At 47.9% G+C, this 19597-nt stretch overlaps 6 protein-coding genes across 6 annotated transcripts; 3 read left to right on the plus strand and 3 right to left on the minus strand.

The window, feature by feature from the left end:
• Window positions 1-57: 57 nt before the first annotated feature.
• L228DRAFT_241839 (hypothetical protein) lies at window positions 58-995 on the plus strand (the record flags this gene model as incomplete). The annotated part of the gene is made up of 2 exons (XM_018331362.1): window positions 58-207; window positions 276-995. The coding sequence occupies 2 exons, from the start codon at window positions 58-60 to the stop codon at window positions 993-995; spliced, it is 870 nt and encodes a 289-aa protein (XP_018184718.1).
• A 2829-nt stretch (window positions 996-3824) lies between these two features.
• L228DRAFT_241840 (hypothetical protein) lies at window positions 3825-4606 on the minus strand (the record flags this gene model as incomplete). Its single annotated transcript, XM_018331363.1, has 3 exons — window positions 3825-4085; window positions 4132-4470; window positions 4523-4606. The coding sequence occupies 3 exons, from the start codon at window positions 4604-4606 to the stop codon at window positions 3825-3827; spliced, it is 684 nt and encodes a 227-aa protein (XP_018184719.1).
• Window positions 4607-8170: 3564 nt separating this feature from the next.
• Window positions 8171-9945, minus strand: L228DRAFT_241841 (general substrate transporter; the record flags this gene model as incomplete). The annotated part of the gene is made up of 3 exons (XM_018331364.1): window positions 8171-9582; window positions 9653-9775; window positions 9849-9945. The coding sequence occupies 3 exons, from the start codon at window positions 9943-9945 to the stop codon at window positions 8171-8173; spliced, it is 1632 nt and encodes a 543-aa protein (XP_018184720.1).
• A 2263-nt stretch (window positions 9946-12208) lies between these two features.
• On the minus strand, window positions 12209-13207 carry L228DRAFT_251263 (hypothetical protein). Its single transcript, XM_018333519.1, has one exon. It carries the CDS (start codon window positions 12856-12858, stop codon window positions 12403-12405), a length of 456 nt encoding a protein of 151 aa, XP_018184721.1. The 5' UTR covers window positions 12859-13207; the 3' UTR covers window positions 12209-12402.
• On the plus strand, window positions 13202-13736 carry L228DRAFT_251264 (hypothetical protein). The gene has a single exon (XM_018333520.1). The coding sequence runs from the start codon at window positions 13376-13378 to the stop codon at window positions 13547-13549; it is 174 nt and encodes a 57-aa protein (XP_018184722.1). The 5' UTR covers window positions 13202-13375; the 3' UTR covers window positions 13550-13736.
• A 3048-nt stretch (window positions 13737-16784) lies between these two features.
• On the plus strand, window positions 16785-19364 carry L228DRAFT_215185 (hypothetical protein; the record flags this gene model as incomplete). The annotated part of the gene is made up of 6 exons (XM_018330068.1): window positions 16785-17315; window positions 17377-17836; window positions 17894-17961; window positions 18026-18362; window positions 18505-18927; window positions 18982-19364. The coding sequence occupies 6 exons, from the start codon at window positions 16785-16787 to the stop codon at window positions 19362-19364; spliced, it is 2202 nt and encodes a 733-aa protein (XP_018184723.1).
• Between the last annotated feature and the right edge of the window lie 233 nt (window positions 19365-19597).

The raw sequence follows: 19597 nt of genomic DNA on the forward strand, positions 1-19597 counted from the left end.
AGGCTCTCTGCGAAGCGATCGAAGAGATTGAATCATCAGTAGGCGAACAACCTCACCATGTCGCTCATCATCGATTCGATATACCAGGTGGCGGGCAATGTCTGGAACAAGGGCCAGGAGATCGTGGACAGGTTCTTCCCGCCGGAGAAGCGTGAGCTGTGGAAGGTCAAGCTGGCCAAGTTTGCAACAGACAAACCCATGTTTGCTGTAAGTAATATTTATCTTCCGAATAAGTCCCGAGTCGGCACAGCTCCAACTAAACAACAACCGTATAGTCATTCTTGTTGTCGCAACTTGCGTTGAGCGGTCTTCCACTTGTGCTCTTCGTCATCATGTCCATTGGCGTATTCGTCTTCTCGCTCTTAGTGGGCCTGATCATCGCCGTTCTGGCCGCCGTCTTGTTCACCGTCTTCTGCGTCGGCGTCGCGCTACTCGTCCTCTTCCCTACGCTCTTCATCACCACGTTCGGCGGTGTCTTTGTCTGGCTCTGGGGCGTCGGAGCATACTATATCATGAAGTACTTCAACAAGAATGCTTTGCCGGGCTCTGGTGGCGGCGAAGAGGGCCAAAAGGAGGGCGAGACCGGCCCGCTGCCAGACCTCAACGGCGTGACCAAGGGCGCAGTGGACACGGGCGACGTGACCAAGACTGCAGGAAACGCGACCAAGGCGACGGATGCTACAAAGGGGTTGACAGATGGCGACGTGACAAAGACGGCGGGAAATGTCACCAAGGCCACCGACGCAACAAAGGGAGTGACTGGGGGCGATGTCGGCAAGACGGTCAATGGCGCCGCGAAAACTGCCGACGTGGGAAAGACGGCCGACGTGGGTAAAACTACGGGCAGCGTCACGAAAAAAGCTGATCTGGGCAAGGTCAACAATGTGACGAAAAAGGCAGACGTCGGAAACGTGACCAAGACGGCCGACGTCGGCAAGACGGCTGATGTTGGAAAGACTGCTGATGTCGGCAAAGTCGCCGGCAAGGTTCTCTAATCGAAGACCTCAGTTGCTGTTTGATACAGTCGTCAGTCTACCAAATTGATACCTTTTTTGTTCAGGAAACAAACAAGGTTGAAACTTTATCTTCATTCGGACATTGATGAGTGGATTTGTCAGGGGTACTTGTCCACTTTGCTGTTCTCGATTACTCGATCGAACAATGTTATGTCTTTTCAAACATGTCATCCTTTTTGGGAATACACTTCTAGTGTCAAAATAACTTTTTCCTTTTCTTATCTCGGTCAGTTCTCCGCGTACGGTGCATAGCAAGCAACCTCTGGTGTTCTCTTCTTCTTCTTTTCCGTCGTTTGGTCTTTACGATTTTGTATCTTTTTCTGTGCCTGCCCCTTATTCCTTTTTTCCTTTTTCCTCCTTTTTTTTCTCCTTTTCCTTCTTCTTCGTTACTCTTTATTCCTTTATGTTTCCATTTATTTAAGCAAGCAATGAAAACAGTACATTGATCCAATGCAATCTCACATTTTATTCTGCATCCCATTTACTCCTACCATTGACATGTCAATTGTGCCATTTACTATTAACAATGTGATTACGAAATGTAATCATTATTTCATTCCATTCTTAAGCCCTTGACTGAGTCACCCTCCTCTCTCTCCCTGTCTGTGTGTGTCTGTCAGACTCTCCCCACCATCCCACCATCTACATTCATTCTACAGTCTGCACTCTGCACTCTGCACTCTCGTGAATCGTGACATGCAACAAGTAAAAAGGCAAATAGACTATATATTGCTTTTAGAGAAAAATGTGTGTGTGTGTGTGTGCGGTGCATAGCCTATATCCAAGAGTAGTAGGTAGGTAAACAGTAAACCTAGTATATGTATCTCATTCTTTGTAATCGAACTGCAACTGCAACACTGCAACAGTGGACGCTGCAACAGTGGACACTCTAGATAATCCAATGATTTCAATCAAACGCCAAGAGTCAAGACTCGAGATTCTTGAAACACACCCAGATTCGAAAAAAAAAAAAAAAAAAAAAAAAAAAAAAAAAAAAAAAAAACAAGGCGACAATGCGACAATGCGACAATGCGACAATGCGACAATGCGACACTTGGAATAAGCGTATACGGTATAACATAATACGCCATACAAGCCCCCAGCCCGCAGGCCGGCTCCCCTATGCAAGTCGGCTCTGATCAATATGACTCGTAAAGTCGTCGACTCGTCGACTCGTCACTCAGCACTCGTCACTCCTGTGACATGTCTAAATACTAATTGCCTTAACTCCAGGATTTTTTATAAGCTATTTCAAGAGCTGTACATCCTTTAGATCCAAGTAACTCTGTACCGAATCAAGAAACCGAAAACCTTAGACCCTGTCATATCGTATTATACTCTGACACTCCAAAAGTTTTCTAGGAATTGGACAATACGCCGATTCGTCGGTGCCATAAAAAGGCGGTAAATGAACGATAATCTTCTCTGTAGAAGCGCCATGGTCATCGTTCCCTCCGAGGGAGGATTGCTTAGATGGATTCAATTTCTTTTTGCAGCTTTCCGAGACTATGGTGCACACCTCATGTTGAACGGATCTCTTGTACGCTTCGCCTTTTCGCCTTTTCGCCTTCCGCCTCTTCGCCTCTTCCAGCTTCGCAGGAACGCTGCTTCGTACGAATCTTCTCAAATTCAAAAGCCTCCAAATCCAGACACACGCGTCTCGATAACCCCAAGTTTTTCAACAAACGTAGCAGTTTCGGAGAGATCGGTAGATGATCATTCGAATCAAGTTCGGGTTTCACGCTGTAAAAAATTTGGTCAAGGGCGGCAACCCAATGTAGAAGCTTGATCCCCGTGCCAAGTACCACAATTTAAGCAACGGTAAGCTACTGAGCCTCTTCTAATATTTCCTCCTCGAGTATATCTCGGAATAGATTGGGAAAGACCTGAAGCTGGGACCAATGCATTTGGTACGCAGCCGGTTCCGATGAGACCCGGCCTTAATTTCCAAACGATGTTGTTGATAGTCGAGCGAAACGACTATACATTAAGTTAATGTAGTCTTGATAAGTGATGTAACGCAGCGTCTCGGAGGACCAAACCCCAGCTACCAAAACTATACTGCAGAGCATCCAGCAAGGCATCGCCATGAAGCCCGAATTCCTGTTCCTATCAAACTCTTCGATTCTGTTGTCGAAAGTCCTGTTCCAATCAATAGTTGAGAGTATAATGACGATATGCCGCCAGAAGATTCTTCAGAGATCAAAATAATCTGTTGAATGTACGACGTTGCTTTGATCCACTTGGAGCTTCTTGTTGTGATGAATAGTCTCCTCCCACCATGTAATCCTTGGCAACTCCCCTATTCTACCTACTTCGACCTTTTAGATGGCTTCGGCAAGTCATCTTGAGCCGATCAGAGGCATCAATAGCCGGAGTTTTTCGGAAATGACTCTTTCATGCTCGTCATTTTGACTTCTACCAACATGATCACTCCCAGAGGCGGGACTGACTGGACCAGAGTATCCATTTTCTCTCTTTTTTTAGGGCCTCCGTATCCGGATGCTTGACAATGTCCAAAAAATGAGCTGATTTCTCGCTTCTTTCACCATCTCAAAAGACCTGGCGAGGATAGAATTGAATTGCGCAAGACTTGTCCAAACACTGCTCGCACGAATTTTGCAAGACGAAGAATTCGAACCGAGCACCTTAAACCCTACAATAATGGGTCAGAAACGAAGAGAACCCCGCGGCCCTTGGCTGACTTTGTAGGTTGGAGCTGCCTTGCCAAAACTCCACATGTCATTCCGGCTTCTCCTTTCGGGACTGATTGCACTCCAAACACTTATTCCTGTTATGTCGGACATATCATCCCACGCGGTATCCAAGCCAGCCCGTTCTCCTTGTGCAATACGTAAAGATGAAGTCCTTCAACTCTTTCTTCTCCACATGGAATCTGGCAGCGGCAGATATATGTTCAATATCCTTGCCTCGCTTCCAAACTTTTCGCGTTCTTGGGTGTTTCTGGCGGCAATAACTCCGAAATGGTGTTTGATATGGGTTATCTTGGGGTTTCTTCCTGTTCAATGGCTCATCTGAAGTGTTTAGTTGCCGAAGAAAAGGTTGCGTCTGTAAATAGACACTCGTCCAGTTTACAAATCAATGTTGCAAATACAAATCTTCCCTTCTCAATCTTGTCGGTAAAGGAACGTGCGTCAGATTGCTGGTAGGTGCTTGATATCTTGCCAATTCTCAGGCTCTTGTGCTTCTGGATCCTCTTCGTCAAAATGATTGTGGAAGTATATCCCTTCCTTTTCCAAGTGGTTCTAAAAATTTGGGAAATATGCACTGGTTGCCTTTCTTTCCCCCGTTTTCTTGGTCGTTGTTGACGTTGGTGTCTTTTTCGACCCTTCAGTTTTTCGTCATCCCTGCTGACCTCGCTCTTTTTGATGTCTGGATCTTCGAGGAATCTCCGGAGAAGAGTCTCGCTTTGATCTTCTACGGGATGAGAAAACTAGAGATAGAACACTTAGTATCAATTTTTGAAAAGTTTCACCTATACGTACTCCTCTCAGGTCCGTCAGCTCGGAGCCGGTGTGCATCGTAAATCTCTCTACCTCGTTCAGATTACGGCGTGAAAGGCCAGCCATAGTGTTCACAGGTGGGTTTCTCGGAACCTCTCGTCGTGGCGTTTCTTGAGGAAGTATATTCCATCAGTCGACTTGGGTTAATGCGTTCTTTGTGAGGAAGATACGGGTGACTGTCCCAGAAATGTTTGCAATTGATCATTTATGAATTAACAGGATCTGTGGCCAAATTCAGGATTGGCTTGTAATCATCCTCAGACAATATTAACAAGATTGGTTCTAAATCTTGGCCTGGACAGTGGTGTTGGCGTTTGAATTTGTGCTTAGGAGGCTTGGTTTTCTGGTGTTTTACTGTCTTTGCTGCCTTCTTAATGGTCATTGTGTCTTTATGAAATTGTGATGGTTGTAATGGAAGACTGTTGAACACAATATTCTATCGATTGAAGTGATGTTGATCAGAACCTGAAACGTCTCGGTGCAATCTCCAATATATACCATAGTTATTCGGCGTGATCTTTGCAGATCCCACAAGACGAGATCCTCGGTAGATGTACCATGTTTCTGTACACGTGTTGTTATTCAGTGTTGAAAGTCTCCTTTAACCGTCGAAATCATAATTCAGACAAAGATGTGATATATCTGCTGCAAAGTGAAGTCGTATATCCAAATGAGGCGGATGCTCGCCCGAAGTATCCCAAACTTAGAGGGCTTAGGTGAGAATTGATTGTGACGAGCCAATATGCCAAGGCCAACGATGTCAGATAGAGTATTCGAGTCCTCTTAAGATTCTTCAAGAATCTCGTCATTCGGCATCTCCTCCATATCCGCCAGAGGACGGCCCCTCGGAATTTCACACGATATAGCGTAGAAATGGCCAGTTCCATATGTCTAGCTAAAATTAAGTCAAAATGGATTCAAGCAAGTATTGCAAAAGAAGAGGAGAGATATGTGATCCAACTTGGGTTTAAGTACTGACATACCTTTTTATAGTCCTTGCTTATCTAGACAAATATGCTGCCATTTTGACTCCAGCCGTTCAAGTTTGTATTTCTGAGATGCATTAAATCTCTGCATAGCCAATTCAAGGCTATCAACACAATAGCATCTCAGTCTCTGGAGCTCGCTGCGTCGCGAAACCGTTCAAGATCTGGAAGTTATCCTTCAAAATACAACATCAATCAGAGGTGTAGTTGTCAAGCAACAATATACATACTGCTTCCTTTGAACCTAAGTCCAGTCAATGTTTTCATCCCACACGAGTATCGGTGCTTTGTGCATTGAGAGAGTTCTGCTTTCCAGCCTTTTCCAGCCTCTCCAACTTCGTTCTGCAGGTCCGCCAAACAGTATACTCGTTACCCACTTCTGTCAGCTCTGACGCGTCTTCATGGATAAAAACATTGTTATTGCGTGTTGATGCTGTGGACAAGGCGCTGTATTTTCTATTAAGATCGTACTTCTCATAGGTTGTGTTCAGCTTTTCCATGAGGGTTCAACTACACACGGTACACCCAAATGATGAACCTGCGTCATGCAAGTCTATCCTTAACAGGGCTTGCAGGACGTGAGGTAAGCGGGGAAAACGAAGTCGTCGGAATCCGAATACCAGTCGTTCGAGGAAACGATGCAGGTGTAGGCGAAGACGACGGCAGATTGGGAAGAGAATCTTCCATCCATCGCGTGCGTAGTTGAAACTGGACATCCCTAAAACTTACAGGGAGATGCGTAAAAGGTTTCAAACACTGGATGAGGTTTCCATGATTCAAAGTCCCAAATCGCTGTGGAAACAGTGGCACAAAGCCATGATGCCTTGTAGACTTTCCAGAGTCTGGCTTTCCTGCAACGGTGCAACCGACTCGTCACTCGCAGGATGGCTAGAAGTTGGAATTGAGAAGCGGAACGCCGGAACATAGCAGCTGGCAGAGATGCATGGCAGATGCATCCCTCCGACAGCCATCTGACTTTTTGCCACTGCAGCGTCGTCATCTCTGTCGGTACTTGCGTTGTAAATTGGATTGTTATGGGTAGTAAAGTCAACCCTTCGCGCTTTGTAGTTACTGTTCGCGAATCGCGATTGCTGTCAAGTCCTTAGCTCTTACAAATATCTATACTGCTGAATACAGAAGGAGCGACTGTCGCAGACTCGCAGCTGACGAAGCTCGCTTTCAAATTGTCAATGGCGGAAAGACAGAACAACCAGCTTGGTCATGCATAAAAAAATGAGAAGGCACAATGTTCAATGAAAGTGTTGTCATCTTTCAGCGCAACAAAATCATAAGAGGAAGGAGCGATGATACACCAAAAAGGAAACTTTGAAGTAGATTAAACCGTGAGAGCAAAACCATGTCGGGCTTTCCCAAGGCATAAATACATTTCTCGTAGATGCCAGTAGCCTTGTGTAGTTAAGGGAATGCTAGGCTATGGTTAAGGGATCCCTGGCTACAACGCGTGCAAGGGATGGCAGCTATATATATGCGACTATACCGCCCAACCAGCGAAACCAGTGGAACCAGCAAAACCAGTGAAAGAGTAAATGGAGCAACGTGAACCTAGTTTTGATTGAATGTTGCAACGAGCGTAGGTAGATTGAAGATTAACAGATTTCTGGGGAATAGGAGCAGGGAAGGATATCTGGCAATTAGCATTCTTCACTGTTTCGCTGAATGGACCGGAACTATAGTTTTGCGTTAGGTAAGTAGCCTGATAGCTGTTATTCACGGACCGCAAGTGCTTCAAAAAGGACAGCAAGCATGAGCAAAGACGAAGAAAAGAGATGAGAGAAACAAAGTGGGAAGGAGGAAAGAAAGAGCTGAGATGAGACGGAAAAAGAAGAGATCACAAGAAATTCAAGACTCTAGATTCGATAAAAGCGATTTTCTCCAGACATCACACACGTAAATCAAATCATCAGGAAAAGTGAAATGTGTCAGATAAAAGTCATTACATTTGACCGAATGGGTGGTATCTAAAGTCTTCCATCTCTATAGACAAAATGCCCAAAAAGAAAAAATCTATGAGAAGCAGACTCCCACTCGATGCAGTACAAGAAAAAACAATCATAAGACCCAAAGGGGTTGTAATCATAGCGAGCGTGACAACAGATCTTGAATCAACAAGTCCTTTTTCCCAAAAGGAGTAAAAACTCCCAGAAAACAAGCCATGTATCCCCCATCCGTGCGTCCAAGGTACCAAAGATATCCCAAGATCCAAAACAGGAGAAACCAAACGGCTGGCAAAATATCGTAAAAAGTATAAGACATGGAAAGAGTCAAAATATTGGAGACCCTAAACAACGTACTGCGTGACTCTTTTTGGTCATTCGACAGTCGTCAGGTATCGTGGCAATGGCATAAACAGGCAATAACTTTCGTGCAAATCATGATGAGAAAAATAGGAAAATGAGTACATGACAGAGAAAACTGTCGAAAAAAAGGAGGCAGTGCTTCGTCGCGCAAACGTTTCGAGCGAAGAGAGGATCAACACTGTCGTCGGATTGAATGATCCGTGATAGCCCTCGAACTGCATGGCTACAGCTCTCGCCGAATTTCGAATTCGTAAGCGGTGCGACGAGCTCAGTTCCGGATATTATGCAGCCTTGCAGGAACTGTTTAACTGAATGGAAGCACTCAATTAAGAAGTGGCCTGAGAGGCGCGGCGGTCCTTCTCATCCATATCTTCCTCCTTCTGGTTCTCCAGACGCTCGAGCTTGTCAAGCTTAGCTTCTTCATCGTCCATGGTGAAGCCGTACTCGACCGCCTTGCGTTCAATCTCTTCCTGGTTGAGCTTGGGAAGCTGGTGGGCGGCGTGCACATAGCTCATCTTCTCGAGGTGACCCTTAGCAAAGATGAAGTCAATTTCCTCAAGAGAGCGGCCAGCAGTCTCGGGGTAGAAGAAGTAGATGATAGGGATGAAGGCAAAGTTGCAGCAAGCGAAGAAGAGGTAGGTGCCCCAGCCGATGCCCTGAATCATAATGGGAGTGACCATGACAATGAGGAAGTTGAACATCCAGTTGGCACAGGTCGACACAGAGTTGGCCTTGACACGGGTCTTGATGGGGTTGATTTCAGCAGGGTAGAGCCACGGCAGGGGCAGCCATGTGGCTCCAAAAGTAGCCATGAACAAGAAGAGCCCAAACGCGGCACCCTTGGCAGCTTCCTTAGTACCTGGGATCAAGCAAGCAAATGTGATGACCATTGCCACGCATTGACCAACCGAGCCAACAAGGAAGAGCTTGCGACGACCGACCCGCTCGACGAGGAACCAAGACAGAGTGGCGAAAATGGAGTAAATGACCATGTTGACACCGCCAAGTAGGAGAGCCAGCGTACGCTCCATCTTCACCGAGTTTTCGAAGAGCACAGGCAGATAGTAGATGACAGCGTTGCAACCACCAACCTGCTGCATAAATTGTGAAGAAGATCCCAAGAGAAGTCGGCGGAAGTGCTGCGTCTTTCCACCAGTAAGGAGGTCCCGGTAGCGGGTCTTGCCAGCAGCGCCAGCAAGGGCAATGTTGTCAATGATCATGCGCTTCTCAGCCTGAACATCCGGGTCGTTGATCTCACGGTCATTAATTGCCGCAATGACCCTCTCGCCCTCCTCAAACATATCACGAGAGATGAGCCAGCGAGGGGACTCGGGAAGGAAAAGCATGCCGACAATACAGTAGAGACCGAAGAAAATCTGGAACGCAATAGGGAATCGCCAAGTAAGGTCGGGAGGCCCGTACATGGCACCGAAATCGATCCAGTAAGAGATGAGGGTGCCAAAAGCAATTGTGGCACCTTCAATGCAAATGAGCAGACCACGCTTGTGCGCATGCGAGCACTCCGCTTGATATGTCGGGATGGAACTCGTGTTCATGCCGTTGCCAACACCGGTGACGACTCGACCAACAATGAATTGTGCCAATGGGACAGAGCCAGCCATTGCAGTGACCTGGATAATGACACCGATAATCATGATGCTAGCACCGACAATCACAGCCTTGCGGCGACCCAGGCGGTCACCATAGGCCAGCACAAAAATGGCACCAAAAAGACATCCTATGTGGTCTCTTAGCAACTCCACATAACAGAATGGCAAATCTCTGCCGCAGCCATTTCACAAACGTACCGATTTCATATATAGCAGTCACCAGCGCCTGCATAACAGCACCGTCCTGGCCACCCGCGCCTCCCAAAGCAGGAAGGAGCTTGATAAAGACTGGAGATGAGATGATACCAGACATGACACCCTCTTTAATCGTTCAGTTAGAATTCATTCTATTGCCCAGCTTCTTCCATTAGGGTTTGGTGGAGTAAACACTTACGATCATAACCGAAGAGAAGGAATCCAGTGGTGGCCACCGAAGTGATGGCCAACGAGAGGGGCTTTCCGGAAAGCCCGCCATACTTGGGAACTGCCATGGTGATTTTGAAGTCTCTGCGATTGATGTTCGCAGGAAATTTGAATCAACGTTTGGCTGGTTTTTTTCGAGTAGAGGTAAGTCAATCCTTTTGCCAGTCCAGTATATCTCACGGGCGAAAGTGACCAGCACAGAGAAGGTCAGCCCAAGTGTCGTTTGGGGACGGATACAGTCGAGTTGAACCAGACGAAAAAGGACCTCCAGACGGGGCGGACCGCAGACTTTATCTTCTTCCTTTGGACCTGACAAGAGTGTGGGTGAGCCGTTCGTCAGTGGGGAAAATTTTGCGAATTCGACATGCCCTGCTTCCAGGAATGTACCTTGATACAATGGTCCAGTGGAGGCATCCTGGGCATGTTGAATGCAACGGCATCGTTTCGGCCATGCGGAGAGAGTGACCGCAACCTCTTGAAAGTCGTCGTCATTGGCCCAAGCTGGCAACGGTGTAAGTTGACAGTCACGCAAAGAGTAATGATGTTCGACTAGGGCCTCCCCACCTGGCAGAATTTAACCTCGGATGGGTGGGGAGGGTGGAGACAAAATGGGACCCATCCGTCACGCCCCGTCAAGGTCCGCCAGGGTCTGCCCCATGTTGGATCTCTCTTGCTCGTGCTTGAATTTTGCTTGAGATTGCAGCGCAGGGAGGGTGGCGGGCCCAAACCCAAGCCATTACGTCGTTTGGGGGTCTTTAAGTGGGTCCAAACCCTGCAAAAGATTTGTTAAACACCTGCGAGGGATGCCTGGGTGTCGAGTAATTACGATTCTTTGCCGCAGATGATAGGTGGGGAGGGCACTTACCATGGACTGTCGGGCTGCACGTATCCACTTGAGAGATTGTTGTCCCAATCCGTCGCCCCTGCTGTCATTGGTGTCCGAAGCAGGCAGAAGAGGAAAGTCCTGAACGTCCTGTGGTATAACACTGCACTCGTGGCAGTAAAGTCTGGCGAAAATACTGAAAAAGGATTATCAGGACGAAAGGAGGAATTTCCGGTTGTGGTGGGGTGCGGGAGGTCACCGACGAGGCAATCTAAGCTCATCTAAGGGCGAAAACAGGTGTGTCCACCGCAAGACCGCCTCATTGATATCATTCCTGTCAAACTGCCCTCCTGGCGGATTCGATCAGTCCGTTGTCGCCAAGATGGGACAGGCTTGAGGCGGCGCATTGGCCGGTGCAGTTTCGGGACATTCGAGGTCTGTCAAAAAGGTACCAGCTACCGCAGTAGTTCTGATCACGGTGGATGTCGCACTACCACCCACCCCACCCACCCCATCAATCCCTCTGGGAGACAAAGCACGAGCCTTTGGTTCAGAGTCACTTTTGCGTGCTCTTACGACAGAGGCGCAATCAAGCGAATCAAAATGATCCCACGCAAGCAACAGTCTCGTGGCAAAGAGCAACGAGAAAGAAACGAAAGGAAAAATAAAATAAAAAAGGAAATGGACACAATTACACCCCCTTGTTTCCACCCATTGACCTTTCTGGATAACTGTTGAGGCGCTTCAATTTTCCCCCTAGTTGCATAATTTTGAGCAAGGATCACTCAGTACAAGGACGGATGGGAGCACACCAAGTCACATACCCCGTCGACGACTCCTGCTTTGGGCAATCGTCCATCTCACAAGGTTCGGCAGGACGAAACGACATTATTGCCATCTAAGCGATGGTTGAAATTACCACTCTGGGTAGCTACACGAGCCATCAGCCCATGCAGCGTCATATTGCGTATCCCAGCCCTGATTTGATCCAGTGGTAGTCTGCGAAAGATAGTGCCATATGATCTATAGTTGGTCGTATCAGAATTTGCAAGCATATCTTCGTCGACTGCCTCAACGCGCTTGATGCTCCCGGAGCCTACTCGCGGGTTGCACGCCATAGATTGCGCATATCAAAGCCGCATATCGCTCCGTAAAATGCCGAGGTTTGGGTTCGTCCGTGGCCAAAATTTTCAAGTTGGGCTGTACAATCCTGAATGCTGTCTTTGGAACTCTTCTAGGCAGGCTTCGGTGTAAACTCATGCGAGTGGGATAATTAATCCCGGCACCGGATGGCTGGATGGCTGAACGACCGATAGGCTGAAGCGATGCGGCACAGATCGTGGGGTTGCACAGTCAAACCGTCGCGATTCGCAAAATGATTAGTTCTAATTTTCAGAAAGAACGACCCTTGGCGGAGAAACATCCCGAAGGCCCTGCCAGCTTGGTTTGAATTTCATTCACATGCGTTTTGTATCGTCGTTCCAAAGACCATTGGTCTTTCCTGATGTGGCTGCATTATTGGCAGAATGAAAACATCAGCAACAAGGTTTGTACTGCATCTCCCCTATTTGCATATTCGATTTTGAGATCCTGGGTATGCGTATCTACGCTCTAGATTCTGCATGAAAAGTCAAGTGGCGCCGCCTCTGTTCATGTTAATTACCCCTTCTGATATTGTGCCGCTGATCTCCCGCTGCCATGTTCATTGGACGGTTGTAAATACAATTTTTCTTCGGCCAATCTCGCCGCCTTCCGGATGTCCATATTTCTTCCTCTGTTGAGGGACCAAGCACGCATGGTGGGCAAGGATTTTGCATGGGATCTTTGTGTACGAAAATATCCCAACTTTCCTTATGGGCTGTGGCGGTTGTTCTGCCCCGTAGGGGAAGTGATTGACCACAAAAGCACAGACATAGAACTCGTGTTTAATGAGAGTTGTGCATCGTGGCACTAGAATCAGCGCAAGTCGATCCATCTGTTGGTCGGGGTCATTCACAAATACCAATTGATAACATGAATTTGCGGGGAAATTGCTCTGAAGTTCTGGGGTAACAAGGGCACAACCTCCACGGCTCCTGCCCTTGATACATGTTGAACAGGCTGGCAGAGTCCAGAACACAATGGACTCCAGGACCATGACTTGCACTGAACAACTCATATTGTCAACAATCATGAGATCCTTCAATTTCAACTGTTTGGTCGGGTTGAAGGCCGCCCACAATATTTGAGCATCCTTTGGCCCGGCCTCGGGTCCTTCGTGACAGTTGATCAGACCATTTCACTTCATCCTGGTAAAAAATTTTATACTACCCTGCATTCCATTTTGGCACAAAGGAGAAATGCATAAGATTGGCCTTTGTTGAGGCTTCCTGAGCGTTGCTTCGATTGAAGTGGCGGTATCTCGAACCCGAAGGTCAGAGTTGTGGGGTGCAGCTGGGGTTGAATTGGGGTTGTGGGGAAAGCATATGCGACACACGCGACACGTGCTTGATGAAAATTCTTGTCAATCCCATCAGCGGCAGCGGCGACAATCAATTGCCAGTTCAAGGATGTATGTGTAGGATCGCTCTTTTTAATTTCTTTTAATTGTCCTCAAACTTGTCGTAGTGACGCGCGTCCAAATTCAACCAGAAAGGCCGGACGAACAGCCGTGTACTTTACTTCCAAGGTGTGTCATGAGCGGTCTCCAACCGGCCAGGACGGAAAATACAACGGACCCCAAATCAAGAATAGTCATGCCGGGAGGCGTGAACCGGGTGGCGCTTGGCTCCGGCGTTCTCTCGCTCCCTCCCGTCAGTTTCGCCCTCTGGCTGTTGGCTGCACATCCAACTGCTCGCTCAACCGGGTAAGCGCCGTGGGGGATCAGTCGGCTGAACGACGGGCTGAAAATACTGTGAGCCGTCTATTCCTTGGTCATCAATGCCGCTGCCGCCCTGACTAACGGGAAAAGAAAACTATGCCCAAGCCTATTAAGGGTCAGTATCGGCACAGAATTGATGCGAGTCTGCATGAATATAAAATTCTTGGTCAACAATTAATTCACGTAATGAAATAATGCGTGGCACATATGATGAGCCCCTCAGCGAAGATGGAAGATTAGTGGGGTGATTCTCCTCTCAAACCATCAGGGACAAGTCAGAAAATTCGTCATTATCGTAATCCGGTAGCAACAGCGATACTGAGGGGAGCTGTGAAGCAAGAAAAAAAAAGCTCATCATGAGAGGTCTTGGGTGATGATGTTGGTGGCGACAATTGTGGGATCGTCACAGGGGACTTTAGTACACCCCGGAGAATTATATTCCCCGGTTCCGTTCAACGATCCGAACCGACCTCCACCTTTCTCCTTCCCTGTGACTACTCTTCTCCTCTCTCCTCACTCCACAGACACTTGGCATTGATCGTCACGCTATTAACCCTATTGAGTTCCGTGAGGAATCAACCAACGTCATTGCTCGTATTTATCCCGCAACCAACTTTTTGAGGTTCCTGGCAGATAAACTAATTTACTTGCGGAGTACTTCGTTACAGAGGTACAACATTACTCAACATGAACCACACTGTGGACACGCAAAAGAGCAAAGGTTTGCCGCTCCACATCTAATGTCTTTTACTCCACAAAATTTTTGAACCATCATCTCTATTCCGCGGCATCGCAGTCACGTCGGCTCTTTTTTTGCTTGGTGTCCCGTCGTCATCGTATTAGCAATGGACCCACAGGCCTGAGCAGCGCTTTCCCCACACCTTCTCTTACTCTCACCTTTTTTCTCCGTTGCCATTCATTCGGAGTCGTCTCTGCTATAATAGGAATGATCCTCAACAATCATTTCGGGAAGTTTTGCCGCGCTTGTGTTCTAGGTCTCCAAGTCTGATCGTCGTCAAGACACTATCTTCTGTGCGTTCGGCGCTTATCTGTCGCTGAAATGAGCGACGCGTGTTACTTACAAAGGCATGGGTTTCTGCATCAGAGACTATTCCTCGCAGGGATCAGGCCTTTCATGAAATGTTCAACTACGCTACATTGTTTTGAGTGTTTGTCCCCGGGGACCCCACATACGACAATACCCCTTTCCAACTTGAAGTCCGCATTGCGCGCTACGCGCCTGTGGGCCAAAAGATATCCAAAAGCGGGCCCCTTTAACCCTGCAATGCGGATACTCCACAACTACGCAGTGACATGATGTGGAGCTGAGTTCTCCTTTCTGCGCGCGATCTCGGACTATCGGTCCATGGATTATGGCATCCCTTCGGACTTTGTTCCTGGCCATCTTGTCCTGCTCCAGACTTTAATGACAGAGCGTCTTTTACAAGTTTGTTGCCGGAATTCCAAAAGGTTCCACATGGTCCTGCAAATCCATTTGCTTGCTCGTCTGTTGTCATTCTGCTAGTTGTTCTATGCAATGTTGAATATCACGGCTCAAGATTCTTTTCCTCTGGTTTTGTCACCTCCCAAATCCACCAAATTCCAACATCTCCATTGCCTTTCAGTCAGCGATGACATATGTCAGAGTGCGCATTCCAAAATCAACCACCTCGCCAGCTGGAAAGGTGCCTGCTGAAGGCGCAGCGGATTGGCGCTACCGCTAACAGGTCTCAGTCTACTTTTTCTACCACGCTCTCTGTGCGTATTGACTAATAGGATATGACCGAGACTAGTTGGTGACTGATCACAGCGGCGCCAGCTCCGTACTAATGGAACTGGTATGTGCCCAGACTTTGCCAATTTGTGTCTGCGTCGAAGTCCTTTGAATCATTGTGTATTCTCTCATTCCCAATAGGCCTTAATGAGGCTCTCAGATCTCTGTTTCGCTCCAACTTGTAACCCTTTTTGGTATCACCCACACATTGAGAACGTGATTCGAGACCGGAGACGAGGCATACGTTGATCCAGCTCGCGCTGGAGATCCTCGACTGCCTCTTCTATCAAGGGCACTGGTCTTGGTCGTCAAAAACTAAAGAATGACTGAAGGGCAGTCACATGGATTTGTTTGGACTCTGAATTATATTTTTGGCGATATTAATTCCCCTTGTGATGCTGCGATCTTTCATCTTTCTAGATCCGTTATTTAGTAAATGCAAACAGATATTGAAATAAGCTTATGAGGGGAAAAAGGCAAGATCTATTTACTTAATCTATTTATTCTGGAAAACCCAGAAATATTTCTGTTATTTTAGAGATATTGCGATAGGGATTACTAATTCATTGATGCCAGGAAATTAAATTATCTGGGCCCGGTTGCCAGCGAAGGGGTAAGGGATAATTCTTTGCATCCAATTTCTATGTCGGATATTTTCATGCTAATTATTCTCATAAAGCGAGAGAAACAAAGTATGCTGGCCGTTGACTGGTCCCTTGACATGATAACATGATGCGGTGGAGTGCCACTTCGGCTGGTCGTCGCCCTGCCAAAAACGCCGACCACAAGATATTTTTACTCATCATTCTTTCACCGCAACCTTCAATGATAAATTCCATCATCAGAGTCGTGGCTTGATCAATGATAGGGTTACGTGGTCAAGGGACGGGTCGTAGGATCACATGGGGGCTGCTGTGTTGCGGTGAGCCGCCATGACTGACATCATTGCTGAGATGGGTGGAGCAGTCCTTATCACCTTATCACCGGTGCTATATGAATAAGAAGGACGGTATGGACCCCATTTCTGATAGCCAATTCAACATTGAAACTATCTGGTCTGATAACAAGACAGAATACAGACAGTCTTGCGCAGTCATCATCATGGATTCTGCTCGTCGCCAGCCTCACCTCACTGACTCATCAGCTCAATGTATTACACGCCCTTGGAGCCAATCAGCTCACATGTCCAAAGTTTAAACAGTATCCGTCACATTTCTGCTTTTGTAGAACATCCAAAATTGGCAGCTCAACCCGACCTGTATGCATTTACAAGGGTCAAATGACCCTTCAGAGCACGGGGCCCATGACTCACGAAATATTACAGATACTCACGCTCGAACAAATGGTGATGAATGATAAATATTGTGGCCTGTCAAGGCTAATTGAGAAATGGAATATAGGCAGCTGTTGATACTCGTTAAACGCATTGGATTTGTAACAATAACTGGCCATGGCGCTTGCAGTTCCACCCAATTCGCTCAATAGAGGGGCTCCGAAAGCCGCGAATGTTGCCAGTGGTCATCCACTTGATCCATTGGCTGCGGTAGAGACGATACAAGCGGCACAGCTTCTCAAAGGCCATGCAACGGGGTCCAGTCTTCATTTCAAGTATATTACCATTGCTGAGCCTCCCAAAAATGTCCTACGGGCGTATCTTGCTGCAGAGCGGACCGGCAAGGCTGATCTCCCCCACATTCCCCGCCGAGCAAGTGCGCTCTACTACCTTCGTGGCACCGCTGAATTGTATCTGGCCAAGGTCAACTTAGATGATGAGACTGTTGACTCTGTTGAGAAGCTGCCGGAATTCTTTCATGCACAGGCCGATATCGACGAATTGATAGTGATGAAAGATGCATGCCTACAACATCCAAGGGTGCGAGCCGAGATTGAACGCTTTCGACTGCCCAAAGGAACCACTGTTGTGTGCGATTTATGGCCATATGGTCGAGATACTGGGGGTACTTCCCGGAGAATGATTCAGGTCAGCACTTGCTCACGTTCTCCATCAAATAATGTGGGTGGATTTGCTGATATAAAATTAGTATTACATGTATGCACGGGATCCGGCAACGAATCATGAAGCGTCTAATCACTATGATTTGCCGCTTCAGTTCTCCCCCATCTTCGACTATGTGTCCCGCGAGTTGGTGGATATCATATATCTCCCTACTGGGTCAGATCAACGGGTCAATCCCGAGCCAAAGTATATTCCCCATACAGCAAAGGAATATCACCATGATCTGCAACCTACGCCCCCTCGATCAGACCTGAAGCCTTTGCTTGTGCACCAGCCACAAGGTGCTTCTTTCAATATTGATGGACATCTCATCACATGGCAGAAATGGCGACTCCGTCTAGGATTCAACTGGCGCGAGGGAATGGTGCTCCACGACGTGACGTATGACGGCCGAGAGTTGTTTCATCGGCTGAGCCTGAGCGAGTTGTTTGTTCCATATGGCGATCCGCGCACTCCTTATAATCGGAAGAGCGTGTTTGACTTTGGTTAGTACTTCCAACTGCTCTTCAATACCTCTCCAGTTCGATCTAACCCCACGACAGGTGATATTGGGGCCGGAGTTGTTGCCAACAACCTCAAGCTTGGATGTGACTGTCTAGGGCTAATCAAGGTGAAACCTCCTACCCAAAGCAAGGTCACGCTGAACTGTGAGTCCATTACTGACCAGGCCACAGTACTTTTCCTTTATCATCACCGATTCAAATGGCAACCCCGTAGAAAAGCCCAACGCCGTTTGCATGCACGAAATTGACAATGGCATTGGGTGGAAGCATACCAACACCAAAACCGGACCCGTTTCAATCGTACGCTCCCGCGTGCTCGTACTGCAATCAATCATCACCCTAGGAAATTACGAATACGTCCTCGCATGGCACCTCGACCAGGCAGCTGGACTGCACTACCAGATCCAAGCCACTGGAATCGTTTCCACGGCACCCATTGATCCTGGCGTGCAAGTACCCTGGGGGACAAATGTCAATGAGGGCGTCATGGCTCCATATCACCAGCACGGTATATATTTAACTTTCCACTTTTCCTCCACCTCCCCCTTTCCCCACGGGTCCTTTGCAGACTACTTCTTTTCTCTCCCCAACGGGCCCTCTTCCTCCTTTTCCCATTCACACTACCAGATACTTACACACAATGCCCCTAGTATTCTGTCTACGCATCGACCCCTGTATCGACGGGGACAACAACACCTTCCTCGAAGAAGACTCCATCGCCATGCCGCTCACCGAACACCTCAACCCCAAGGGCGTAGGCTACACCACTACCCAAAACGTCCTCTCTACATCCTCTTCCTCCGAAGCCGCGCCCAACCGCGTTCACAAAATCATCAACCCTTCCAAGCTCAACCGCGTGTCCGGCCGTCCTGTGGGCTACGCCATCTATAGCCCCGTCAAGCAGATGCTCCTCGCACACCCGACGTCCTGGCACAGCCGGCGGGCCAAATACGCGCGCCACCCATTCTGGGTCACCGCGTATCGCGACGACGAAATCTATCCCGCGGGGGATTACACCTACCAGTCTCTTCCCCCTGAAGACATTGCTGCGGTTACAGGTCGCGGCGGGGCTGGTGGTGGGGGTGATGGTGATGGTGAGGGTGGTTTTGGCGGCGCAGCAGCAGCAGGCCACCAAGACCTCGCAGCCTGGACGGCCCGCAAAGACCCCACAGAAAACACAGACATTGTCATCTGGCACAGCATTTGCCTAACGCATAACCCCCGGCCCGAAGACTATCCCGTCATGCCGTGCGACACGATGACGGTTAGTCTCAAGCCGAGCGGGTTTTTTGAACAGAATCCCGCCTTAGACGTGCCGCAGAGCACGCAGGCCGTGAATCAGAGTTGTCTGTATGGGGATTTTGACAGGCGGCTACGCCTTGCTTCTTCGTCCTCTGGTTCCCCTTCTCTCAATCCGCCGGATCCCGCGAAATCTTCTTCCCCTTCCCATTCAGTCAATCCTGCAGTACATTCTACCGCGCAAGACAGTCAACCCTGTTGCTCTTCTTAGGCTTTAACTCCTTCCTCATCCTCATCCGCCTCATCGTCATTCCTCTCTGCCCGGTCTAATTAATGTAGGCTTAACATAAGGAGTTGACATCAATATATAACCAGTATTGTATTGCAGCTGTAGCATGTGATATTAATATCAGTAGTCTTACATGCAGTACCATTATGTCTCACATCCAGAACCATTATGCGACAATGGAGTAATATTGCGGATCACGCGGTTTGATAGACTGA

The sequence above is a fragment of the Xylona heveae genome, assembly GCF_001619985.1.
Source record: "Xylona heveae TC161 unplaced genomic scaffold L228scaffold_14, whole genome shotgun sequence".
NCBI lineage: Eukaryota > Fungi > Ascomycota > Xylonomycetes > Xylonales > Xylonaceae > Xylona > Xylona heveae.

Bases quoted from the DNA above. Each gene is read 5' to 3' on its own strand.
- L228DRAFT_251263 (XM_018333519.1), bottom strand. From the start codon at position 12,858: ATGAGTTGTTCAGTGCAAGTCATGGTCCTGGAGTCCATTGTGTTCTGG.
- L228DRAFT_251264 (XM_018333520.1), top strand. From the start codon at position 13,376: ATGAGCGGTCTCCAACCGGCCAGGACGGAAAATACAACGGACCCCAAA.